This window comes from Momordica charantia (genome assembly GCF_013281855.1).
Source record: "Momordica charantia cultivar OHB3-1 chromosome 10 unlocalized genomic scaffold, Mcharantia_2.0 BLBB01000010.1, whole genome shotgun sequence".
Classification (NCBI taxonomy): domain Eukaryota; kingdom Viridiplantae; phylum Streptophyta; class Magnoliopsida; order Cucurbitales; family Cucurbitaceae; genus Momordica; species Momordica charantia.
Window position 1 is genome coordinate 1,749,868 of NW_028275158.1, and position 27,538 is coordinate 1,777,405.

General features: G+C 35.1%; 4 protein-coding genes across 8 annotated transcripts; all 4 read right to left on the reverse strand.

Moving 5' to 3' along the window:
• Positions 1-3,082: 3,082 nt before the first annotated feature.
• Positions 3,083-11,419, reverse strand: LOC111011652 (lipid transporter). Of its 3 annotated transcripts, none has more exons than XM_022285504.2 (14): positions 10,971-11,419; positions 10,416-10,495; positions 9,824-9,915; positions 9,141-9,301; positions 8,477-8,628; positions 8,016-8,134; positions 7,382-7,545; positions 7,185-7,259; positions 6,297-6,368; positions 5,463-5,600; positions 4,525-4,680; positions 3,820-3,872; positions 3,570-3,725; positions 3,083-3,477 (listed from the first exon to the last, which is right to left on the reverse strand). In XM_022285504.2, the coding sequence occupies exons 1-14, from the start codon at positions 11,053-11,055 to the stop codon at positions 3,382-3,384; spliced, it is 1,599 nt and encodes a 532-aa protein (XP_022141196.1). In that variant the 5' UTR covers positions 11,056-11,419; the 3' UTR covers positions 3,083-3,381. The 3 variants fall into 3 exon arrangements, with proteins under 3 accessions (XP_022141196.1, XP_022141197.1, XP_087974678.1); XM_022285505.2 differs by having other exon boundaries at positions 3,570-3,745; positions 10,971-11,406; XM_088118552.1 differs by lacking the exon at positions 10,971-11,419 and adding an exon at positions 10,838-10,959.
• A 452-nt stretch (positions 11,420-11,871) lies between these two features.
• Positions 11,872-14,203, reverse strand: LOC111011546 (large ribosomal subunit protein eL15y). Its single transcript, XM_022285360.2, has 4 exons — positions 14,051-14,203; positions 13,558-13,724; positions 12,506-12,703; positions 11,872-12,309 (listed from the first exon to the last, which is right to left on the reverse strand). The coding sequence occupies exons 1-4, from the start codon at positions 14,052-14,054 to the stop codon at positions 12,064-12,066; spliced, it is 615 nt and encodes a 204-aa protein (XP_022141052.1). The 5' UTR covers positions 14,055-14,203; the 3' UTR covers positions 11,872-12,063.
• Positions 14,204-15,094: 891 nt separating this feature from the next.
• Positions 15,095-18,843, reverse strand: LOC111011545 (uncharacterized). Of its 2 annotated transcripts, none has more exons than XM_022285358.2 (9): positions 18,667-18,843; positions 18,541-18,596; positions 18,363-18,423; positions 17,044-17,083; positions 16,525-16,796; positions 16,379-16,442; positions 16,060-16,151; positions 15,727-15,963; positions 15,095-15,585 (listed from the first exon to the last, which is right to left on the reverse strand). In XM_022285358.2, exons 1-9 carry the CDS (start codon positions 18,703-18,705, stop codon positions 15,439-15,441), a joined length of 1,008 nt encoding a protein of 335 aa, XP_022141050.1. In that variant the 5' UTR covers positions 18,706-18,843; the 3' UTR covers positions 15,095-15,438. The 2 variants fall into 2 exon arrangements, with proteins under 2 accessions (XP_022141050.1, XP_022141051.1); XM_022285359.2 differs by having other exon boundaries at positions 15,727-15,960; positions 18,667-18,837.
• A 3,853-nt stretch (positions 18,844-22,696) lies between these two features.
• Positions 22,697-26,798, reverse strand: LOC111011722 (splicing factor-like protein). 2 transcript variants are annotated; one of them, XM_022285594.2, is made up of 2 exons: positions 24,234-26,798; positions 22,697-23,061 (listed from the first exon to the last, which is right to left on the reverse strand). In XM_022285594.2, exon 1 carries the CDS (start codon positions 26,713-26,715, stop codon positions 24,271-24,273), a length of 2,445 nt encoding a protein of 814 aa, XP_022141286.1. In that variant the 5' UTR covers positions 26,716-26,798; the 3' UTR covers positions 22,697-23,061; positions 24,234-24,270. The 2 variants fall into 2 exon arrangements, with proteins under 2 accessions (XP_022141286.1, XP_022141287.1); XM_022285595.2 differs by having other exon boundaries at positions 22,697-23,099.
• Positions 26,799-27,538: the final 740 nt, after the last annotated feature.

Here is a 27,538-nt window from a genome sequence, read left to right on the forward strand (position 1 = left end):
GCAAGTAACATATCTTTTAAATCAATTGTTGTTACATTACTTGAAGTGCATTTTGTGGGTAACGGCTTTAAGATTATTCAAAGAGTATGTTATGAATGTTTTTTATAATAAAAAAAAGTTGTGATATTCTCCATTTGATTATAGTAGGATCTATAGCGGTAACATGTCTCATTTCATATGAACAAGTATAAATCTATAATTTTATCTCGCCATATTCTTACCATTTGATTGTTCTTGTTCCTAAAATTTAGGACTTGTAACCTCATTATTTCACAACAGTCAATTTTAGATTAAATATTGCTTTTAATTTTATAAGATATGTTTTCTCTGAATTTAATGTGTCTAGATTAGGTTCCTAATCATTTAACAAGTGTCTTGGTTTGCATCTATAATACTTGTTAAAGAATCAGTCATGAGCCTTTTGTTTTTTTGTCTTCTATTTTGAAAATTAAATTTATAAATATTTTTGTTTCGTTATTTTTTTAAAAATGTTTTTAAAATTTACGCCAAATTTTGAAACAAACAAAAAAAGAACCGTTTTTGTTTTTAAAACATAGTTAAGAATTTCAATATCTTGTTTTTAATAAAGTTAATAAAGATACCAAATAAATTGCGAAGAAGCAAACATAATTTTAAAAAACAAAAAACTAATACAAAATTTGACCTAAATTTTTCCTCTTCCAAAGAAAGAAATCAATATTTCCATGCCAATAGAGAATATCTTCCCCTTTGTGAGGGATAATCCGAATACTAAATATAAGAATGAAGGTATCCATTCAAATTTATTTTTTCTCGAAAAAAAGGTAGAAGTTCGTAAGAATTAAATGTGAAGACTATTATGAGTGTTTAAGCCAACTTGTGTGGACCACGACAAATTTCACGAGACAACCATTACCCTACTATATTTGGTTGCCAAGAAACTATGTAAGATATTAAATCTTAGGTAAATGCCTGCCATAGTTCGAACCAATTCCCCTAAACCCTTTACTATATACACTGGCCTTTACTGACCACTCGGTTGTAGTTCTGTAGGCCACCATTTTAAAGTGACACTTTTCCTATAAATACTTCTAAAAAGAAACAATAAAATTAATATTTCCCAACTCTAGGCTACGCAAGCCCGAATCGAGTATAGCTATGAACCAAACATCCCCACAACGAATTAAAGGTGAGGACTACCGATGGGAAGAAGAAATCATGTTCATCATTCGAAAATTTGGTTTTTGTGTTTTTGTGGTTTTTTTTTTTTTTGGAGTGGTTGGTATGTTAGACTTGTGATTTACCCTAAGGTTAATCTAATTTGAGAGCCTATATTATTTTGAAAATAAAGAAATATTTCAATCCAACTTTTCCCCCTTGATGTGCTTCTGGTAATCATACATACAGCAATTTGAAGGCAAAAAAAGGAAACAGAGTGAAATCCATGAAAAGAATCCAAAAGCACTGAAGCAAAACTCAAAAACTGTCATCATTCTGCTTTAGAAGATGGAACATACTTTATGATGAGTTTTGTTGGATACTATGCCTTAAAAACCCTAAGGTCCACATCTTAATCATATCTTCCATTTCACCTTTTCCCTCTTTTTCTTACCTTTTTTCCCCACGCTTTCAAACCTTATAATTACTTCTCTTGATTATTTCAGGTGAAATTGGAGGCCAACCCACAAAACCCATCATCTTCCTCCTTCACCTCCTCCTCTTTTTGGTGCTTCACAAACCTAAGCTGTTCCATACTCTAAATGACAAGAATGATCAAGAATTCAACTTGGATCCTACAATTCATATGAAGGAACACTTGCTTTTCATTGTAGTAACGACTCAAACGGGAAGGGATATAAACAACGTCCCATCATAGTATTATTGTATTTATAATCGTAAGTGTCTATTATGTGCACCTCAACTAATCTTAATGGACAACACCTGACCTTGCAACATATAGTTGTTAAGAAACTTTCCTATCATATTCCAGGTAGGCCACTATAAAGTTTGAACCTATTCCTCTAAAGTTCTTTTACCTTTTTCACAAACCCATGATGATTGTAGTAGTTTCAAATTTTGCCATTGCTTCTACAGCAAAGTGTCATCTTGAAGGAAGATAATTGAGGGCAATTTTCATTTTGGCTTCTTGATGAAAGTGCAGAAAGCTAAAGGGCATCCTTGTGGTGTGATTGTGTACAGAATACAGGTAGAATTAAAAGGAAACAGGGGGGAAAAGCCAGCAGTTTAAGTTCTATCAATAAGGAAGAATTTTGTTTTTCACTTGTCAACCACTATGGAAGAGCCTAGAAAGTATTCCATTTGATCATTAGTCTTACTAAGGCTTAAAGGAAAGAAAAAAGAAAAACAAAGTGCCTCTACTCGGTGCCTGCACACTTGTTTGTTAGTTTTAGCTCTAAAGTTTCTACCAACATTGCCTCTTCACGGGCATGGCACAATTATATTTGTTGGTTTTAGCTCTTAAGAGAGAGAAAGAAAACTAGTTCCTGTATGTTTCTGTGAATGGAAAATAACATATAGAGAGATCATAAATGAAGAAACAGAGCCCTATTATTTAGAGAAAAATTCAGCAGAATCAAAAAGATTAAACCAGCAAAAACTAATACTTCGACCAGCAAATTTCTGTTAATAGGAGCTGTTCTTAATAACCATAACTAGAGATGATGCTTAAAAAGCCATTATCTAAATATGAAAAAGAAGTATAACAGCTACAGCCCATACAAGGACCAATCATCAAACTTTTGATTCAAAGAGGAAAATGATGAAATCTACTACTACAATATGTATATCAGATAACACAATTATTATACTAGGAATCAAATATTTATGTAATAACCTTTGCACATGACAGCAAACACTCTGTATCGATTCAAACTTCAATCTCAGTGTAGAAGTGAAGGATTAATTCTTAGTATTGGTATTTACCCCTCCTCAAGATCACTTTAAGTATGAACTCAACTGATTTCATTCATATAAAACAATGGTAATATGAATCAAATTGCAAGTATGTTCAGATGACAAAACTGATTGAGGAAACAATGTACTTATCTCAAGTTATCAGAAATATCATAATAACTCGAGAGCATAAGGAAAGATGTAAGAAGTATAGATTGAGAGCAAGAATTTGTTCACCCCAGAAAAAATAAATAAGCATTCATAGATTACTGATCAGTAATTAGTATGATGAGTCATTTCTGAGAGATTACCGACGCTTGGCAGTGTTAACTTGTCGGCCTGTCATGGATATGTTCCAGATACTATCTGCTTGTGCTTTCCTACAATTTCAAAACTAATTCGAGATGGGATCTTGAGGTCGAGTCAACAAGCATTTCCCACAACCACATCCAAGTAGACAAAAAAAAGATTAACATTTTAACTGATATTCTAATATAACATGCAGCTGCCCATGAAAATTCTTGTCAATCTGAATGTGGACGGAAACGAACAATTTTGTTGATAAAGGATCTCTCCTGTCGATAGCTATTCAAAAAACACAGAAACCAAGTTTTCATAAAGGAAGTAAAGAGGAAAAACAAGAAACTTCAAATATTGAGGTTAAAAAATTTACTCACATGGTGAATAATGACACAAGGAAGCAAACCAAACCAATCGAAAAATGAAGTGGAAAAGTTGACCAAAAGTTCTGCTCGTCTTGAAACAGTCTCTCTGAAATAAGGGTCAGAACCCCTGAGAATAATAAAAATATCCATCCTGAAGGCAAGCAGCCGCTGAAGGAAAATGGAGGATTCTGTAGGGTCAAACTAACATTTGTTAATGATAAAGAATTGAAAAAAAAATGTTACACTTCTAATCAAAGCATACCTTGAAGTAGCGTTTGATGAATATGGCAGAGTACGTTATCCTCAAAATCATATCTTTTATAACAGTCAAGAAAATTATATACTACAAAAGTTTCATTTCTTCAATGAGTATCTTTATCATTTGAGTATTCATAAACTTTGTTCTCTATGTCCTATGTCATGATGGAATGTAAAATGGTACCATCTTCTAAAGAAATATCAGGAAGTTGTAACTTAAAAAGTGAATTGCATGAGGAACTAACCATTTATTAAACATATCTATATTCCACAATAAACCATCTTTTCCTCAATGTTGAGGGTGTTAGTTTATTAGAATATCTTAAGATGAGACCAGGCGTAGACTTCTAATAATCATATACCTGAATTTATCCATACTGACATGAAATATAAATTAGATGTTTAGCAAAGACATTATGATCAAAGAGTACAGAAACAGTTCCCTTGAGTATATTGAGAGAGAACATGGTTTCAAAGGTGTGTAGCTAGCATAGTATGGTTTGCACGAAATAAACTGAGTTGAACAGTACACTTGAATTGGATTATGGAAGTACAATCTAAAATGATCATACTAACATGTGAAGAAGTGTCCTCACAGCCAAGAGCTCAAAACACAAAACAAAAACAAATGTTACCAACAAAACAACAAAGTTGAAAGTAAAAACCAGAAGGCTAAATGAACCATCTCACAATCATTGGAAAAGGATACTTATAGAATTTGCAAAAATCAAGCCAACTACTCCCGATGACCGGATCAGCAGAAAATTTAGCATAACATAGATCAATGAGAATAGAAGCAATGAGTCATTTGACTTCTTGAGTTGGCTCTCATTTGCAACAGCATGTAGAAATGCTTCTGAAGTCCCTGATGTAAAATTCGAGTAGTCTAGTAGTCAGGATTAGGAAATATTAGGTGCATGTATATTTATAGATGCTTCTAGTTGAATTTCTGCCACCAAAACTTTTTTGTAACTTCCTTCTTCTTTTATCTTTTTCCGTTATTAATCATGGCTGGTTAGAACTTGGAGGGATTTATATTTAGCTGTAGAGTTTGTGAAGTGGTAGCCTAATCCTATCACCTCCTTCCATAAATTCGTTCCTTTCAATATATATTTTCACAATAAGATATTTTGCTCACTCTAGAATTTATTTTAGACCAGCATATTATAAGCAATAATTCGAATTAAGGCCTCACAGCCTGCTACTCATGGACAAGGATTATCTGGTCCTGAGTTCAGTCTACGTTCAACAGCATCCATTGTCAAATTTCAAGACTTTTCTAGTGTGAACTTGACCATTTTTTTAAAATTTGGTAAATCAATCATTGCAATACCAAAGGTTTCAATGTGCATTGTGCGTGTAGATCCTCTATAATATACTTGTTTTAGTAATTAAGATTTCCTTCGAGTATCATCTTCTAGTATTCTCCAGATAAAGCTATTTATGAAGTAATTATTATTTATAATCTAAAATACAGGCAAATCCAATTCAAATGAAGCAACTAAAAATGGACAGAAACTTCATTTTGAGCCATAGTCTAAAGTTGACTTTTCTATGAGAAATTCAAAAGCTATTTAGCAGTTTCTTGTTCATATATATGCAGAGAGAAAGATAAGAGTTAAAAATAATAAACATGAAATTACTAACCATTCATAGCCAGAACAATGATATACAGGCAATAGTACCGGAGAGCTGTTGGTGCTTCTCCATCACTCCATTTCTGGCCATACAACAACCTAATGAGAGCATACGAATAGCTTGGACCAAATGCCATAAATACTAGGCCTACATGAAATCATAACATTCATTTTAAAGATCAACCTCAAAGTGAGAGAATGGTCCAGCTCAGAGGTTTAATGCTTTGCTAGATAACTTCCAAGAAGTCAAAGGGTAATAGGTGGGAGATTAGAAAATGTTCCATGCAGGCTGAACACCATTTTAAAAATTAGGCATATACATTGAAGATATTTCATTTCAAAAGATAAACAAACTGGAAAGAGAATTCTAAATTCTTTTATTATTGTAGGTATCCAGACCATATCAACGATTTCATATGTACATCGATTAATCCCACAAAATAACCAATAGAACCTACTAAATTTGATATTGAAAAACTCATAGGATATTTAATATTCTAAGCATTGACCATATTCTCAATACAATTTTAACATAATAAAATGAATTCCATAACCATTCAACTACCAGCCAAATTTAGAGAGTAATAGGGCAAAGATTATTGTCGTTGAAGTACCTAAGTTAGTCAACAAGATGAAGAATATTAGAAGATCTTTGGTGAAGCAGACACTATCTGCCTTAATGTCTTTAATGAAATTGTGCTCAAATTAATTATTCAATGGCAAAAATATCATCAAATTTTTATTGTGTGCATTGTGCAAAGAAAAAAAAAGATCATGAAAATGCGGACAAATCAGAAATAATTATATATAGACTATGAGTGTATAATTAATTGAAGTTGCATACCAATCAGCAAAACTAACTTGAGTGCTTCTGAAAGGCAGATACCAAGTTTTCTGCTCTTATCTGGGTATTCTCCTATCAAATTGAGTCAAAACAGTAAATGAAAATTTTGAAGTCGTGAGACGGATTTTTTTCTTTTCTTTCTGGGGTTAGCGTGATAATAGTTCAGGAAAGCACAAACAATTTTCAGAAATGTAAAATAACCATAAATTGTTCTGAATAAGCGAATAGTGTTGATAAAGAATAAGAAGGCAAAACCATCTTCTCTACTAGACTGCTAGTTAGGCAAGATCATCATCCCTACTAGATTGCATAGTTCTGCCCAACCTTTTTTCTAGGCACACCAGGATAGAAAACCAACCTTGTCTCCCGTTGTTGTGTTCTAATGGAGGTGCTGAATAGTGAATACTAAGAGAATCCTTTTTCCCACTTGGTATCTTGAATAAAATCAATATTTTACCTTCCTCATTGACGACATAAGTAAAGGAGAGAGCAAGGGATAATAGGGGAAAAGAAACAAGAGAGTGGGAGGAGGATAAAGGATATCAAAAGTAGAAGGAAGAATGATGAGCAAATAAACTAGACCTCAATGGTAATCCAAATAGGTTGAACAGTGATACTAGACAAAAATCATAAAGACGTTTCTTATTTCGAACTTTATCTCTGGTTTGAATCAATGCACTATTCTTGGATCAAAGACTTGAACAAGCCAAGGGGATCTGGTTAGAGAACAAAGACATATAACAAAAACCCATTTCTTTTGTAATTTGTTTTTTGCTTCCTTTGGTTAGGTTGGTTTTTTCTATGCTCGTGTACATTCTTTCATTTGTCTTAATGAAAGCTCAGTTTCTAATTAAAATAAAAAACAGGAAGAAAGTTTAATATATAAACCTGATGCAGACCTTGCAAATGTAGTGTATGAGCTTTCTTCAAATGGAAGAAAAACCAGTCGCACCACTAAACTCCCTGAAAATTAAGTAAATAACTACTATTAGCATGCTTATCAAGTTGAAGGTAGTAGAATATCAACATCTTCACGATCTTGTCAGCTGAAGTTAAAAAACTTCGAAACCACTCCCAGGACTTACCCAATTTATCTACCAATCCATAAACAGCTTGGTTATATGGTGTATCTAACCACACAAGAACCATCTTTTCACCTTCTTGAAGAACCAACTTTCTGAAGGATTGAAAAGTAAATAATAGGCACATGTTTGAAAGCTTCTTATCAAAATCCTTCACGTTTCCCATTCTGCAAAAATATTTCCATATAAACCACATATTTCCAACAAAGTAAAGAATAAGCGGGGTGTATGCTATCCTTAAATGAAAATAGAATTGCAAAGTGGCCATTAAAAAAATTAATGCCGACAAAGATTTAACTTGAATTAACTTTGTTCAAGAGATACAGCCTCATTGCACTGATCATCTCATTTCAAGTTTAGTAAAAACGATGCAAACTACATGTCCTTCTCTGCAAAACAAATTGCATGTAATTTCAAAATGGTTTTCTCCAGCGAAAGCATTCTGAATCAAATATATATTAAACAAAACTGAGGTGCAAAAAATGCATGTTTGTGTAGATTCTTGCACAACATGCTTATGGCTGATACATAAAAAAATTTCAGGGAGAGAATTAGAATTTTTGTTCAATGCCAACCAAAATAGTTAACAACCCGTAAGGAAACGTAGTGCATAATATGTCAACATAATGATAAGTACCTGAAAGGAAAAAGATCTGACCATTTAAATTCACGGAAAGAAAGAAAGTAGACCCAGTATCCTAGGAACAAGCAAGCACCATATGCAGATTGTGACAAAGCAAATATGATTCCTTTCTCCTGCCAGAAGCCAAAGAACTCTAATTAGTTGCAGCACCTAATATATAATTGTTATGAGGTCTGAGATGAGAGTATAACACATGAATAAACTACGAGACTCATTGACTTCGGCTGTAATTGACTAAGAAGCATGCACCATGTTGCAGCTCTAGGACATTTATCAGCGAATGCATCACAGTCTTAATAATGCACAATATTCCATACAAAAGTGCAGCGCCATATACAATAAGAAACTGACCGACTCTTGGGGGATGGGAGATATGGAAAACACGATAGCCAAGAGGGAGGATGTCTTAGGCTTTCCAGGTTGAATATTATTATTGACAGTCTAGCAGATCTTACCATGTTACCTCGCTTCACCAGGAGGATATACATTGTCATGCACCGTGAAAATGTAGCCACAGTTTCAACTAGAAGCCGCAATTTAAGAAGCAGCAAAGTCTGAGAAAGAATGTATAGGGGCTCTGCCAACAGCTCTAAAATACACGCACATCCTGCCATAAAAGATGGACAAAATTACAAAGGTGGAAAAATAACGTTGTAAGATTTAGTTAATGTTCGAGAGTTTACTTAAAGAAAAAAGGTCTCCAATATGTAATTATCCATAATAATATATCATCAGTTGCTGCAACCTTTCACTTCTATTATGGATGTTCACATATACATTTTGCAAAATATGATTCTAAAATGAATAACACAGGTTAACTTATAAAGTCAAACTAGACTTGTAGCAATTCCAAACGATTTAACAACGATGTAGTAACATATGTCAAAATTTGACACTAGACCAAGTTGGTGACTCGGTAATAGTTCTAATTTTCTATTATCACTCGGAGATACTCCACTCTGCCCAAAATTCTATCCCAATTTAAGTATTTTGCTTCTATTGACGCCATGAATTGTTTGATGTATTTAAAAATACTGATACCCACGAGAAAATAAAAGAAAATTAGAAGGTGCCGAAACACGGTATATAAAGGTTGGAAGCAAAAAGGAATAGGATTACCATTAATTAAGATGGCTTGTGCATATGGATTAGAAAAGACAATATCTTGCCACCAAATAACAAGATAAAATGCAGCAAGAGTAATAACCAATCCAACTGGGAAACTCAACCAGGCTACTTTAAGTAGCCTCCTACTATTTTCCTCCACTGAAGTGCTGTCACTGCATAATATAAAATTAATCTCAAGAGCATTAAATTTGTAGTTGGAATACAGCAACAAAGAATTATAAACCAACATTACAAAAGAAATTTAATAAATGTAGTAGACACACATATAAAATTCAGCAACTTTCCCATTCTCATACTTAAAGGGGCATAATATGTTTAAAAAGAGAAATAAAAGCAAGTATAAAAACAATCCAAAATCATAATTACTGGTGTTCTAGTCAATAGACCTATGTAATTGTTGGGGGAGAAAAAAACCACAGTATAAGCCATTCAAATGGAAAGCAGGCATGAAATCAACATTTTTTAAGAAGTATATAATGGCAAAGAACTGTGTAATGGAGAGCAAAAGCAATTTCAGTACAAAGCTCCAGTAATAGGAATGAATATACACAAATATGTGGTAATTTCATTGAGAATATTTTATTGAGCCAAATATAACAAACGCTAACTGCAAAGTGCTAAATATGGCGGTTGGGGGAGTGCATAAGGCAGCACCTATTATTGTGAGGATGTACCTTAACTCTGCCCGCATGCATGCTCGCCGGAATCCCTCCCGGCTGAGAAACAGAACACATGTAACAAAAAGATGAAATTGTACTGCATAAACCTGCATTTACAGAAAACATTTATCAAGACCGCAAATTTGAAGATAATAGTTCTAAATTCCAACCACCTTTTTGGGGGGAGAGTTTTCCCGTAAGAAAATTTCAAGCGTTAAACAATATTTGATAAATCCACTTTTTCTTTTTCGTTTTAGCTGTGTCTCCACAATTGACTTCCTGAGGTGCTAACTTACATGGTCGTGAGTAATATTAAGATCCAATTTTTCAACGTTATGTAGCACTGCTTAAGAAATATCAACAAATTGTAAACACAATATAACAGATAACCCGCTCAAAATTCACCATTGGGTCTATTGTCAAATCTTCAAACCAAACAAACAAATGAAGCTCACATAACAGAAAATGCACCCGATCAGAGCTTCTAATCCAAATTTCTGAAATAAATAAATTTTAAATGGAGGGAAAAAAGAGGAAGACAACAAGAGCTCAGTGACAATGCATCTAAATTCCAACAAATAGAAGAGAGATGAACAAGAACAAGTACCGCATAATCTTCTTCTGTGAGATGCCTCACGATCCACAAATTGAAGATGAATGGAATGCCTCTTGACAGGAATTGAGTAGCTAGATCATAATGCAAAAGAAAGATCAGATCGTTAAGACACAAGCTGAAGCTTCATTTATGAATGAACTAAGAGATATAGCCATTATGCACCTCATCTGATTTGACTCAACGCCCCTACTCCCATAGAAAAAGAAAGAAAAATAGAAAACTAAGAACCTGGTCACTCAGACCTTGTCATTTTGTACTAAAAAGATAATCTCACAACCCAAACCATCTACAATCAACATCCTGAAAATAAGCTAGCTCGTAGACTACCGGGGTATATATAACTGTTCAGAATTAACATTTATCCTTATTTTACTCTGAAATCAAAAACATCAATCCGCAGGAACTTTCTTTACCTGCTTACAGGCCACAACTTCACCATGATTAATTGGAGAAGAAAAAAGAAATCTCGGCCAAATTAATATACTAGGGCACAAAAACGCATGGAAACACACCGAAAAGCAGCTAAAGATTGAAGTTTTAGCTAACCCATCAAGTATTTAAAAGTGCGAGGGAGATTGGTAGCGTCGTTGGGTGTGGCCATTTGAGATTGAGCAGCTCCAGGCTTCGGCATTTGATAATGGAACAAACTTAATTCATCCGGAACTTCCTTTTCGTTGTTGAATTTTCGAGCAAAGACTGGAAGTGGAACCAGGTTCGATAGTCGCGCACCGCAGAGTTGGGTGTGATGCCGGCACGTTAAAGCTGCCGCGAGAAAGACCAGATTGAACCGGTTTGGTTTAGTTTGGTTGGTCCGAACAACCTTTCCCAACCACAACCACAAATGGAATCGATTTTTTGGTTCTTAAAAACCCAACCAAACTTGAACTGCCAACTTATCGAGTTGGTGTAGCAGGATATGTTTTTGTTTCATCTTCTTAGACTTGTCTTTGGAAATCACTTTAGACACCATTTCTGCCCACAAAGATCAAATGTGAGGGTGATGTACTCGTTGAAAGCAATAGCGTTACCTGCCTTTGGAACCACCAATTATCAATTATATCCCAACATTTTCGTCAATAATTGCAATATTAGTGTTCAACTTGTATGTATCTACTATAATATTCCTATTCAAATATCAAAGATATATCATGCCTTATACCATTTTGCCCTCTGGTCATTGCAAATTGTAATGAGGCTAAGCTGTAGAAATTAAACGAAAATTTGACGGTCATCTTATAACATATTTTCTATTGTTCATTGTAGGCATTGGGCTTGTATTTCAAACTTCAGTCATTTCATAACAATTATGTGTCAAAACTTTCATTTTCATGTTGTGGTTGCATTCTTTCAACTGTTGAATTTTCTACCCATCATTGATATTTTATGGAGGAAAAGTTCACCGATTGGTTTGGAAAAATAATAAAATTAAAGACTTTCGCAGCAAAAATAAGGAACCGGAGTTTTCTCAAGAGAACCAAAAATGTATCCGCATGAAACACTCCAGAAACCACACCAGTTCGACTAATCATAAAATTAAACAAAAAACTTGGAAGAACTGAAGTTCCTTTTTGACAACCAATCCATTGGGCAAAACTCAAACATGAGATTGAGATTGAACCTAATAATGAAGTCACTGAGATTAACGGTAGCGGCGAAGAGAGAGAGTGTTGTTCCTTTTCCATGTTGCCCTTCTGGAAGGTCTGGCCTTGTGGTGGAGATGGCCTTTTCCACGAAGACCTCTGTACTTCTTCCCAGCAGATGTGAGTCCACGAAGTTCCCTGTGCTTGTGAACAGGGTTGCAGATCCAGTTTATTCTCGGGTCATTACGAACAGCATTATGGGCCACATCAACCAAGATTACTTCATAGTACTTGTATGTCGAATCCTGGAAAAACAAAGAGAGATTATCAGAGAAACAATCGAGAATGCAACATCCAAAACTTCAGCAAAAACAACTTAGAGATAATTACGACTCAAAATTTTCACCAACAGGTATATTAGGATCCATACGAACACATACAAGGAATAAACATATGTCAATGTGAAGTTGTGTAAATTTCATCTTAATAATTGGTTGTTACCTCATTAATCCAGTAGGAGTTGAGAACCCTGAGACCACCCAACTTACGCCCAGCACGCTCCTCAGCAACTGAACGCTTGCTGCGTTGGAATTTCAACTGAGTAACACCCTGGTTTGTGGGCTTACCATACACAATACCCTTGGGAACAGGCCTCTTTCGCCCACCACGCCTCACACGTACACGGTAAACAACATAACCCTACAAGGTTGTAGCTAAGATAAGAAAATGCACAGTAGTTGAAAAAATGGCCAGTTGCATATGAAATAACCATATTTCAGATCTACGTTATAATGTGGAAGATTAAACATTCACAATACATTCTCTGTTCCTGTCAAACAAGTATCAGCACTATAGCCAACCAAATGTACACTGCTTGCACAACCGCAATAATGTCTGTCCCCTTAATTTGGACAAAGGTATAATTTCATCAGTACATGTCCATACTGTAAATCAAGCTATCACACCACAAATAAAAGATGTATATCAACATTAAATGGAGAAAGAAATAACATTTACAATATTATCATCGAAAAGAAACATGGTTACAGAGTGCTTTATCCAAAGATTTGAAATATAAAGAGGCAATATGAAGAAAACGATACATCAGATTTCATGGTACCCAAAATCCATTCATTGCAGGTTTGCAGTACAATTTAAAAATTTACATCCGAGAGCTCAGACCTTTTACATGAAGCATTCCACCAATTAACAAAACATCAAATAGAAACTTTCGTAAGGGTAAGAATAAGGAGGACATACAGATTTTCTCAATGTGAAAGAAGAGAAAGTCAGTTTAGGCAAACGTAAGTAATGCATAAACCAAGGATAGGTGTATCACATTATTATCATAAAGGAAGTATCAACTTCTACATGTATTGTGCACTAAGGAATTTTGCAAGCTAACAATTTTAATACTTTCTCGGGAAAAACGGGCAGCAGAAGGAATCAAAACTCGTACTATCTCACTAACTATCAGGTTAGATTTTAAATATGTTGTGAAGCTCAAACAGAAAATGCATAATAAAGCAAGAACAAGACAGCAAGTTGTGTACCTGTTTAGCCTTGTAGCCCAATCGGCGTGCCTTATCTGGGCGTGTGGGATGCGTAACACGAACGATTGAAGGATGCTGGCGATATTCCCAGCATCTTACTCTTTGCAGAAACCTCATCACATCGGACTGCTTCTTCCTCCATAGCTCAGACACGTACTTATAAGCTCCTGATAACGCACCAAATCAACGTCAAACGCATAACCAGGATTCAGATAACGAATTCTCAAGCAGAACAAAACACTACAAAAACGAAAAAGAGAAAAGAAAGAGATCTATGGCAATTCCATTCTATTTGTTCGAACATAATCAATCAAAATGCTTCGTAATTTTGGACCCTTCTCGCTAAATCTTAAGCAACAACTAGTGCCAACATACAGACATAAAATTTGATGAATTGTGCCAAATAATAAAAATGCAGGATGACATTAACCGTTGATTGAGTAAATTTACTGGGAAAGATCAAAGAACTTTGGGGTTGTGCAGAAATTCATACCCATTTTTGCAGCGTACGGCGGAAAGGACGAATTAGGGTTAGAAACTCGAGCTACATAAGCGTTATATAATGTATGGTTTTACGACCTAGGGTTTTTTAGGGCGGGGATGGATGTGCTTAAGATTTTGGCACTTTTACAATTTTATCCCTTGTTCTAAGAATGGTTCTCTTCTAAATAAAACGCAGTCGTTTTGAGTGCTGTCGAAATTATATGTCTTATTAATTCGGTTTAAACTTTAAAGTAACTTTGAAAATAAAAAACAAGTTTTAAAGTTTATTCAGGAAAGGAAAAAAAAAGGATTAAAGCAGGTGATTTTTTTTTTTAATTTTACTTCCTAAGTTACTAACAAATTATTTTTCATTTAACAAATAATTTTTGAAATTTTATATACCAAATAAGAATAAACTACAAAAAAAAAGATAGATCGCAAGTTAGATTATCTTGAATTAAAAGTTGTTTGAACTTGTAATCTCGAGGGGTGATATACTTAACTCAAATCAACCAAAAGTTAGATTCGAAGATTTATTTACGTATCTCTATATAGGTGTGTATTTGGTTAAATTATATTTTTAATCTAAAAATGTTGATGATTTTTCCTTATTCAATGCTTAAAAATTGTGAGAGTAGTATCATCTATTATTTCATTTAAGAATGATGTGGGGACTAGTAGTATTGAATAATTATCTATAAAGAAAAATTAAGGGTGTGAATAAATGAAATATGTACATACATAATACCAAAAAAAATTTCACAATACATGGTAGGCTAAACCGTATTGAGTGGGTTAAATACACTGATGAGCTCCAAAAACCAGCGTCCAATTCACTTGACCATTCAACCCTAAGCTGGTCACCATGGTACAAACTCCTTTTATTCTAAATCCTTTACTATTTACCGTAATTATTATTGGCACTACAACAACTCAGATAGTTAATCCTATAGCATGATAGGCGATAGGCCCGTGAATAGTCGAGGTGCGCGTAAGCTGCCCGACACACGTATAAAATAAAAAAACCTCAGATGGTTAATGGGTTATTTTAAAATAACTCAAACATCAAATGAAGATCATAAGTAAGAGAAAATTTACAATATCAACATTGTCATCTGTCAATCTATTCCATAGCTAGAAATCAGAGACAATAAATATGTTTTTTTTTTTTTTTGGTATTAGAATCAACAAAGGAGGCAGTTTGGTCAAGAAATTCACATCCTAAGACCATCAAAATGAAACTTCCTTACCAAGTCAGCATCTTCAGCAGTTCCACTTACAAGTAGTACACACAGCCTAAGCCAGAGCCAGCCATCAAATCTATTGACATTGCAGCCTTTGCCTTCTTCTCTTCTTTTTGGTTGTTCTATCCACAGGCATAGTTTTTCACATTAATCCTTAGTCAGTCACTGCATTCAGCAGGGAACTAATATCTGGCGTCACAACGACTCGTTTTCCGACATCTCCGAGATCACAGCAGTGTCCCTCTTCGGTGTTGATTGCCACAACATGTTGAAGAAAGCTGCAGTTTGAACCAGAAGAAACCTGCAACAAAAAGCCCCAAAAAGAGAAACCAAAAAGAAATTACAAGGTCTAACTAATCCCCAAACATCAAGAACAATAACAAAAAACGAACTCCTTGATGCTCTATTTCGATTTATAGGAAGCCAATGACATATTACTCACGTCGTAGAGAGTTTCTCCAAGCCTCAACTTAACAGCTCCACTCTTGTATATCAGTAGTTTCCCCATATATCCACCAGGCAATTTCTTCAAATCGCCGAGCTCTGACGTGCCTTTGCTGTTCGAAGATCTCGAACTTCCTACTTTCTCCTTCCTTGTTGCAGTAGATGATTGTTTGGGTAAAGGAAGACAGGCAGGAAGCTGAAAAAAGTACATAGTCTTCTCCTCCTTTTCCTCCTGCTTCAAATGGCCACCATATTATAACTAGTTTCTAAATGAAGAAAGACTACCAAAAAGTATATGAAATAATCCACAGTTATCAATCCAAATACCAACCAGCAATTCTAGATCTAATGCAGGTATTGCAGCGTTCTCGTCATACTCCCTATCCGGTGCATCCAGCCCGAATTCAGCTTTATCAAGTAGTTCTAAAATCAGAAGCTGGAAAGTTAGCAATTACAGAGCAAAGCCAGAATGATCCACCACCAAGGTAAAATGTTCATTGCAACATAAATAAGCAAGGATTCATCCACCATTAATCATCCATAGTCATTAGTTATTGGGAGTCTGCTTTTGTTTTCAAGGTTGATTTTGAGCACTAGAGATCACTTTTCACAAACAAAAACTAATAGTGAACCAAGAAATAGAGACATACCTGGGTGTCCGGAGTAAGGCTTCCGTAAAGGAAGCGTATTGGGATAGTAAGAATGATGGTAATCCTGAAAAGCATCTCGAAATCGGGATGTTAATCTATAAGTGTGTGCCGCAAAGGCGAGATAGAGAAAGAGAGGGAGAGATTACCCAAGGTTCTCTGTAATCCTTCTTGGCCTTGGTTAGTACCACAGCATTGGTAGCCATGGCGGATTCGGGTGTTCCATCTTCGCTTTTTTGATCGAAAATCATCCCATCTTCTTCAACATCCACAGGGAGAGGCAAGATAGATTCCTCATCGTCAGAAATTTCAGGCTCAATGTTATTTTTTCTACTACTGTTCCCCACTTTGGGAACGCCATATGTTCTTATGGAAGATGATGCTGATGCTGCTCCGGGACCAAATGCAACTTGGACTGAAGCTGCAGATATAAACATGAAAATGGAGATCATAGTAAGGCAAAAATGGAAACTTCATCTTATCCTCGTCTCTGTTGATCAGTCATAGCAAGTAAAATCATATTTACTTAAATCTTCCCTTGCTAGAAACTTGGGATTTTATTTTCTCAATCTTATCCTTATCTGTGACTCTTTTACGAATGAAAATTAATCGATTAAATACAGAGTTCTTTATATCAGTCGAAAAATCTTGATGAATGAAGACTTTACGTTTTTTCTCGACCTTGGTCCCACGTTTTCCAAGATTCTCCTGTAAATTGGAAAAAAACCAAATCAATATCAGTATTAAGACCAAATGAAGAATGTCGATTGTTGCCCTTTTCATTATATATCCATCATTTGGGGATAGAGTCATTACATGTTTTATATACAATCATGTTAGTAAATAAAGAAAATGTCAAATAAACTAAAAAAATATTCAAACTCATCCAAAATCAAATTGCCAAAAAAAAAAAAAAAACTAAAATTTAGCAACGAAATGTTCGATACAACTAGACAAATTTGTTTCACACATTGGATTGGTATAGTTGAAGTGATTAAGCATCCATTCATGGATTATAAGTCAAATAGTTAGCTCTAATGCCACAAAAATCAATTTAAAATAAAAGTTTAGATATTAAACTAAGTACAAAGTACAACAATATTTAAAAAAAGAAACAAAAAGATCAAGTCGTCAAAGAAAGAAAACATGTTTCTATTATTACTTCTTTTTTTTTAAGGCAAAAACATATCTATACTACTATTACTGTTATATAAATATATAGATTTTTGCCTTTTAAGTTAAAAATGAAAAAAAAAACAATATAAAAAATTGTTTAAATACTTTTTGGTGCTGGCAATGTCTTTTCAACTTTTGTTTATCTTACTTCATACAATTTCAAAACATCATATTTGGTTTCCGTACTTTTAAAAAGTGATTATACAAAATTTTAATATAAATTCTACGTAGATTTATGACTACATTTCAAGAATTTTAGAACATAAAATCTTATTTGGAATTTTGCTAGAAATAAATGAGATAAAAACTAAAATGAAGATCATGTATAAATACTAAAATCAACATTTTAAAAATATAAAAATTAGATAAAAAATTTAAAAAAATTAAAATAAACGTTTTGAAAGTACCGTAATAAAATATTAGAACAAAAAATGTATTAAAAAAAAGACAAGTCTTAAAAGTTAATTTAAGAAAGGCTCAAAGTCGAGCCATACACGTGTAAACCGTAAACACACAAATGTCCTCCAAAATTAATTTCATTTTCATCTCACAAGAAAGGGAAACGCAAACGCTGCGTTGGTGAAAACGAAATTCATTTCCATCGATTTTTTTCTTTTTTTCTTTTTTTTTTGATTTTTTTATCGGGAAGCAAACGGAAACTTGTAGTAAACCCAAAACGTCGCTTGCAAGTGGGAAAATTCAAACGCTTTAATATTTATCCACAAATCTGATCTCTCCAAAGGTAAACTCAGAGAGATTATGTAAAAGCAAACAAGAATTCGAAAATCACAGAAAGAACGAAGGAGCTTACGGTGGCGCGGCGCAAGAGATACCGAGTTTGGGCAGCATTTTGATTGCCGTCTTCGTCTTCGCTGGAAGAGATTAGGCAAAACAACAAGATTGATTACTGTAACTTTTTGCGAATCCAGAAGCCAAAATATGGAGAAGGAAAAGGAAAACTCTATGAGGAATTAAATTCAGAGGAGTACGGTTTTGGCGCGGGGGGTGGCCTTTTGCGCGGTGTGGGTTTTGGGGCAAATTTAACCTGCAAAAACGAGTGTTCAGATCTAAATCGAAGTAGAAGAAAACGAGATTTAAGGAAAATAAAAAATCACCTTTCTGCGTGGACGAGATGAAGGATCCGGATTCTTCATGGCTGGAGGTTGAAGATGACAAGGGAAAGGGAAGGGAAAAATGGTGAAAATGAAAAAAGGGAAGGTTCGAACCCTAGACCAGACGGATGAAAGAAATGATGTTTTGCCACTGAAGACACGCTGTTTACAAGACCCCAACTTGCAAATTTAAATACAAATATATATAATTATTTGTCTGGGAAATGCCAAAAAATAATTTTGAATTTTTCATTACTTACATTTAAATTTTTTATTGTTTTATAAATTATAAGTTTCATTTTTTTAGGGGGAAAAAGAAAGAAGAGAGAACAAAACTATTGCCACTCTCAATAGTTTCTCTTTCTTCTCTCTCCTAAAGGCTAAATTAAATTTTTATCCCAATACTTTTTTGAGTTTTATTATTATTATTATTTTATTTTATAAATTTTAGTCAAATTGTTTAATGTGGAAAAACATATTGGTCTCTAAATTTTGAAAAATAACTATTTAGGCTGTTCCTATTGTTTTTCACACAATTAATATATTACTTACCAACTTATAATATTTGTTTTAACTAATCCATATGATTCTAATAAATGTATTCAAAACTACATATTTATATCTTAAAATCAAGATTAATATTAAGATAAGAAACATTAAGATAAGAAACAAAATGACTGAAATATAAAAGAGGAAAATGAAGGTTTAAAGTTGAACTCTATTTCTCGTCTCAATGGAAGATTCAATATATTATATTGTTATCAATCTAGATATAACTTGACTAATTAAGGAGACTACGAAATTGAGTTCGAATCGCTACCTTTATTCTAAAATAATCATTCCATTTTTTTCTTTTAATTTCACCGTATAGCATAAATCTCACATCAATTTTGTTTTTTTTGGTTTCACTGTCTTCCTTCTCCAGCTGTTAGTTTCAAATTTCCACTGGTTCATTTTTGCTTTGTTCACTTGTTTAATTTAAAGTTAAAATACTAGTTTTTTTACACCCATTTATATAAAGATTTAATCCTTAAACTTTAATATATAACATTTAATTACTACCCTGACGATTTAGACCCTAAACTTTAATATGAAGTTTGTAACTATTTAATCTCTATCACAATGATAAACTAAAAAATGATTAATAACATTGACATATGATTTTAATGAGATTTTTTTTTAGTAGTGACTAGATTATTATAAATTTCAATTTATAAATTGTTGTGTACTACAGTGTGGAACTAAATTATCATGAATCTAAAAGTGCACAAAGACAAATCATTACAAAGTTAAAAACTAACATTTTTTTAGTAAAAATACAAGGAAGAAGCGTATATTTTAGCCTTAATTTATCTATACAAATATTGTCAAATTGTCAAAGATGTTATAGCTTTCCATTCTCAATAACCGTTTACAATGTCAACCCCTTTCTTACTGCTAACAAAAACATGAAATCTTGTTCAAATTTACATCTCATCCATCCTTAAAATTTGACTAGAACTCAAAATAGTTTTTCAAACCAAGCTAACGAAAATCATTTTTAAAGTGTTTATTTATTTAAAACCATCACCAATCGAATCATCATCAAAGCCGTCTATATTGTAGCCTAAAAAATAATCAAAGGAACAGAATGCAATGCAATCGATCAGTAATACAGTCAGACGAACAAGACAAGATAAAGAACCATACGAACAATTTTGGAAAAGCATACGGTTTTTTCAAACCCATAGATATTGAAGAGAATGAATGAAGCAGCATAAGTTTGATGATAGTTCTTATAGCGGTTCCCCCCTGCAGAACCAGCAGCAAAATTAGAAATAAATTAAGCCCGCAGCTCTTTCTACGATTTGTAGAAGAATTATGAACGGCCCATGACTTCTGCCATGAAAATGAAAATGCAGAACATAAAAATAGGGAGAGGACCAAGATTTTGCAGATACCAAAGATTAGCCATGCAGAAGATATATGGTATAGTATAAGACTCCAAAGTAACAGGAAATAATACAATTTTTGCTCTTCTATTACTATAATTATTGGGACTTTCAAAAAAAAAAAAATATTTGCAGTTAACACTCCCTCCTCCCCTCGAACACCACAAAAACATCCTCCCACCCTCCACGAATGAGGTTCCTGTTATGAAACATACAGACAATTGTAAATCAAGTTCTTCATCATCAGCAACAATCCACGACCTTCGTGGCAGACAGCAGGAGCCACCCAGTGCCACTTTTATCATCTAATGGCGATTGACCTTAACAACTCACAATTATTATGTTAGCCAAGTGTCATAAAAGCAGCTCAGGAAAGCCCAAAACCCCTAGAGAAACATCCTTTCACGTCTCTAAGATTTCAGCCATCAGACCATCTAAACTAAACAATGTGTTGTGTACAAAAGAAATAAAGGCACACAAACAAGTACAAGAGACTTGAAGACCTTTCCTTTCATTTCCTTTCCATTTAGGAATGAAAGGTAAGACACTCTCCTCGTTCCTCACTGCTGTAACCACCACAACCAACAGGCGAAGCGAGACTTAAGGTGCATGGGACACAACAACAAACTAAATGCTAATCAGACATGTAACTTGAAGCACAAGAATCATGATTTGACAGGCATCCAACCAACTCTGTAACAACATATAGATCAAAGAGATGTTGCCTAAGCATGAAAGACTACATGCTAATCAGACAAATATTGCCCAGGCTATTTGAATGAAATTCGAGTATGAAATGAACTGCCATCATCATGTATGTATTGATGGCAAGGATAAGGATCCAACTCTGTGAAGTCTGATGATATTAGTAGAACCAGCAACATAAATTTGTCGACTCCTAACAATTACTAATATAGAACACTTCAGCTTGGAAGATACTCCCTGAAGGAACAGGCGTAGCCCGTTGAGATGAAACCTCCTCTCTACTGCTGAATGTAAGAATGTAAGAATGAAAGAAGCACCACAAATATCACTCCAAATTTCTTAGAATAGAGTGACTACTGTCAATGAAGAAAATAAAGGTGGTATTTAATAATAATGATAAGGTCTCACATATGTCCTCTAGAAACCAAAGTGGTACTCACGACACGTAGAAACACGTGTTTGGAATTTGGATTCTCCAATCATGTCAAGGAAGTAACCCGTCGTCCATAATTAAACTAAACTTCTCATAGATGAATCATATCAAACTTTAGCTCCACATAATCATGGAAAATATAAATTATCAGGATAAAAAAAAGAAAGGACCTAAATTTTGTAGGATGGGCGCAATTTAAACTTGATAATTTACCTGAACCACTAAAAAATTCTTCATACAAAGAATACAAATTATAAGGTGATATACCATTGACCTGGCTGCGGTTGTTAGTGTCTTGAACCTTATCATCGTCCAACCGAATGAAATAGTTGACACAAAATCTAGGTTATTGACCTATGTTCAAACCTGCCTGCCAAGGAAAACTTTTTCAAAAGCTTAGTCCAATCTTTCCTTTTCCTTTTTTTATTTTTTTATTTTTCTAAATTTCTGTTTTCATTTAACAACCAGCAGCAATTTTTCTAGCATTTGGACACAAGCCAGTGAAAAAATTGACAATCAGGAATTACAATATATGAACTAACTAGCCTGTGATTTAAGTTTAACAAGTCTGACATCTTAACCTGCCACAAGAGAACTATAAAAAGACATCAGAAAAGATTATAAACGTGAAGAAAGGATCAAACACGCTATAAATTAAGACAATTTTTCCACATACCCAAATGCGTCAAAACTGTAAGGCACGATCCCTTCAAGATGGATTGATGGAAGGCATGAAGAATATCATCACCACTAGCATAATACTAAACTCACTTAGAACCCTCAAAACAGAAGGCATATTATGCAGAATAGAAACATGTTAGCCCAAGCAACCAACATGCATCTAACAAAAGAAATGTTAAAACACTTATTCCTTGTACCACACCATCGCATGGAAACCTGAGGGCACAATTACCTGCTGGATCAATTGAAGGAACGCATCAACGCCATGACATTAAGTGATTACTTAGAACATCAAAACAGAAAGCGATGATTAATAAATTGTTAGAATAAGCAACAAGTATCTATCAAGAAATATCATTACCTATATCTGTGAAGTAGGTAATGAGAAAGTCCAAATAATTATAGTAATAGAAGAGCAAAAATTGAACCAGACATTGTTAGATAGCAAACGCAATAGAAACAGAACCAAATCCTTCAATAATAATATGCTCGAATTTGCTCCTTCAATACAAGGTAGTGTGTGACAAGGACTCCTAGCCTGAATCTCTGCAAATGTCAAGACAGTACAGCAAGGTTAAAGAGGTGAGTCCCAAACTTCCAACAAAGTCATGGCAAGAGGTAAGTAATCAGCTCCAAGAAACATCAGTCCTGTCAAATTTTACATGATACCGGTGGATGATTAATAACTGCAATAATAAGCAAGAAATATTCGTCACAAAAAAAAAGGTGTTAAGAAAACTACAAATCATATTCACGTGAAAGATGAGTGCACTGCAAGTTCCCACCCAATACTAACATCGTGTAAGAGGATAGCAAATCAGTGGAGTAGAGAAAATGGCACACGTAACCATATCACTCCCAATATTCATCAGCATGTTAGAGGGTAGCAGATACAGGGAAAAAAATAGTACAAGCCTCAATAACCCATTTTAACAACGTGTAAGAGGATAGCAGATCGTGAAGTACAAAAAGGTAAAGTAACTACTTTTTTCTTATAGGCTAAGTATATATATTTTAGTACCCAAATATTTGGGTCCTTTATTCAATTTAGTCACTAATCTTTCAAAAGTTTTAATTTCATCACTTACCTATTGATTTTTTTTTCAGGACCTTATTGTCCCAAAACCTAAAAATTAAAAAACAAAATAATAATGTATCAAAATGAAATTTATCAATTGAGTTGAAAACATCGTATAGAAATATCACCCACCAATAAAATAAAATAAAAACTTACACATTTCATATGACTTAGCTCATAGTAACTTAAGATGGATTACATGCTGAAATGCTTCAGATGCAAAGAAATGAATATTCCAAAAATCTATACTATTCTATATGTCCTCCATAAGTGCAACTTTATAACCATAGCATGCAAAAACTAAGAGAACGAAATACTAGCCAAATAATTTGCAACACTATGTTTTGGAATAACCTCAATTAAATAAATAAATCTAAATTTGCTGGAGACGAAATAGATTTTTTTCCCCGATAAAAACCAGATGAGTGTTGACAAACAAAACAATATTCTACTCCTACAGCAGTATTGATCCCTCCATATCCATGGCTACAGAGTTAACTTGATCCTGTTTGGCTGTTCAAAAATCAGGACTAACCATACTGGAGGGAGAAACATATAAAACTGATTAGTCAAAAAATAGTTAGGAATTAAACGACCAAGAAAACAACCCAATAAAGTTAGTTCCAACAGATAATTGATTGACCCTTTTTTTCAAGGGTTCGAAACTGGAAAAGAACCCATTTCATAAAAGTAAGTTCATCCAGAGTTTAAAAATGACAATAAAGAGAAATTCTCAACATACCTCCTCCAAATTGAAGTATGCTCAATTAGGACCCGAATCATTTCATATCTGCCATGAACTTTTCATACTCAGCGTCTGCACCCGATGCTGTCTTCTCTACAGAAGGCATGGGAGGAGGCACAGGAGGATTTGTAGCCCAAGGCACATTCCCGCTGGGTGGTTGAGGTTGATCTGTATTTGATGCAGACATTGGTAACGGATGAGTAGAAACTGCACTATAATAAGGCGAGTAACCATATGAAGCAGGCGGGTAAGAAGGTGGAGCACTTGGTGGCATCGAATATAAAGTGTTCCCATAAGCAGTAGTTTGTAATGGCTGACTAGTAGTGTTTTCAGATGGCAATCCTGGAGGGAAACTCTGCTGAGCTTCACCAGAAGTCACAGGTTGAGATGGAGCACCGGGGGGGACTGTCTGGACCTGAGCATACTGGACGCCGTAAGGAGGCATGGCCTGACCCTGAACTGCCGAGTAAACGTTAGAACCTGGAGGTGGAGGGGGATAAGAAGCATATGGAGTAGGAACCGGGGGTCCCCACGGAACTGGAGTTCCTGTATAACTCGAAGGTGGAGGAACATTCCCAAGAGGACCACCAGGCATAAACTGCTGGGATGGATAGACACCAACAGGCTGGGTGGAAACAGGATACGTGGGCACAGCCGAAGCTGGAGGGACGGGAGGCACGGTAGGCTGCGGTGGCTTTCCTGCAACTCTAACAGCAATTGTTCGGCCCTCTAGACGATAACCATTCATGCTGGCAATTGCATTATTAGCCATCTGAACATCAGAATACTTAACAAATCCATAACCTTTGCTCAATCCAGAAACCCGATCCTTAATAACCTTGGCCATCACAATATCACCAAACGTTGAAAACAATCTAATCAAACCATCATCATCAAAAGTCGGAGGCAAATAGCCTATATACAAGTTCGTATCGTCATATTCCTTTGCAGGCTTCACTCCATTTGCCCCAACGCTTGCTTGTGGTGCATTGCCAATGGCACTTGTACTGTTGTTGGCCCAAGGAGGGTTACTTCCTGAAGTGCCTGAACCTATTGCCAGTGTAGCGGTCTGCTTGGTTGCTGATTCGGGAATCGTACCTCCTAACTCTGCCAAGAAATTCTGATATTCATCGTCCATCTTCTTCCCAGTTGTCCCCTTCACTGGGCAATCAATTGTTGGATGCCCACCATCACCACATATTTTACAAAGGACGTCACTCTTAAATGTCGAAGTCCGCGAGGGGCATGCATATTGACGGTGCCCGGCCTCGCCACACAACCTACAGAATTCTTCATCCCTTATGGTTCCGTTCAAGGCAGCAAGTTCCCTAAGCTGCTGCCTCTTGTGCTCATTCAAGACTTCATCAACAGGCTGTAAGAGCTTCTCTACCATTTCCGCTGCAGCCTCTAGTGATTCCTGCGTTTCAGCCTCAACTAGGACGTGCAAATCCTCGTTCTCTGCGGGATCATGCTTTAGGTCCCTCTTCTGTTGCAGTCTACCTTCTTTTACAGACCCTTTGCCCCTAATTACAATTTTCGCACCAGTTTGCTTCTCCATCCTCTTCTGTGTATTGCCTCTGGGACCAATAATCAGCCCAATAAAATTGTAACCTGGGTATTCCTTCATTGGTATGTAGAGCTTCTTCTGAAGCTTCGGCGGCCTGTAATCTGCTGGCGGTTTAAACGCAGGATTCTTCTTAATTATCTGAGAAATTATCTCTTGTCTCTCCGTGTTCAGTTTTTCTCGGGCACGATACTCCCTAGTATTAATTCTTATTCCCATATTGTCATATATGGGCTCCGGAGAAGGCGAGCGAGCACCTTCAGGCCGATCATCCAGAGGCATACCAGATTGTAGCATTCTACTAATTTCAAGGAGCCTACTATTCAAAGCTTGGATTTCAGGGTCGAACTCAATACCTCCCATAAAGTCAGGAAGTTGAATTACGGCCTTCGGCTCATCATCAGCCCAGCGGGACTTTCTCTTCCGTGCACCGCTCCCAGATTCACCGCCACTCTGATCATTACTCTCAGGCTGCGGGTCCCACCGGCTCCGACGTCGGCGCCTACTCGTGGTCTCTTCTTCGCCACCAGAGAAGTCCTTGTCGGTTCCACTATGAGTGTTCGTAAATCCATTCTCCGACACCAGCGGCCTCTGAATCTCCACCTTAGGCAAATTATTCACACCAACCTGGGAAGCACCAGTCGCCTGGTTGTCGGAATATCCGTTTCCAGAACTAAACCCCTGATTTTCGTTGTGAGCAATCGAGGGGTTTCGAGCTTGGGAATCTTTAATTTCTTGGCCCGAAAATAAAGACGAGTTGTTCTGGTAATCCGAAGCAGCGGGTCCGGCAGTGGGCGGCAGAGAAGAGTCGGGATCGTGGTCTTCAATGTTTTCGGGAGTAGAATAATCAAGAGGATAAGGAACTAGGGTTTCAATGGCGCAATTAGGGTTAGGGTTTGAGTTGAGAGAGTCCATGTGGAGTCGTTGAAGGGGGAGAAGAGATCGAAGAGCAAGAAGGACGATCGTTCCGCAGTTTGCAAGAACCTTGAAGCGTGCGTTTTGATAGGGTACGCTGCAGTTAGGGCCGGTATTTATAGCCCTTCCAAAAGCCGCCACATTAAAAAATAATAATAATTAAATAACGTAAAATACTCTATAAATTATCAACTCGAGCATAATGTAATTTTATATTATCCTAAAAGATTGTATAATCAAATATCACTCATATTAGTAATTTTATATTTAAAAATAGTTGGTCGAGCAATTTTATTTACACCACCGTTAAATATTTGACAATTAGATAGACAAATTTTTAAATAAAGATTTTCTTATAAAAATTAATAAATTTTCAATTTTTTAACTATTGTGAACATAAAATAATTTGATCCTCACTCTTTAGTCTTGTTCTAAATATTATATAACCAAAAATTTAGATCATTTCTAGGATTCATTATAAAAATATTTTGATCTTCCCACTGTGAAATTAGTTAAGATGCATTAACAGGCTTAAAACTTCAAAAATATTTTTAAATTTCACAGTTTTATAAATATAGATAAAACTAATATTTTATTAGCATTGATTTTTTGTCCTTTTTTAGAATCTGATTAGCATTAATTTATAAATTGAATAATAAGTAAAAAACTTGTAAAGTTTCGACTTTTTAATAAGAATATATAATTAGAGAGTAAGATACAACACATAACATTTCTTACCATTTAAAAAAATTAAATATGGTTAGAAAATGATGGAAAAAAAATGATAAAGTAAATAAGGTAGTTACGTGACACTTGAACATAG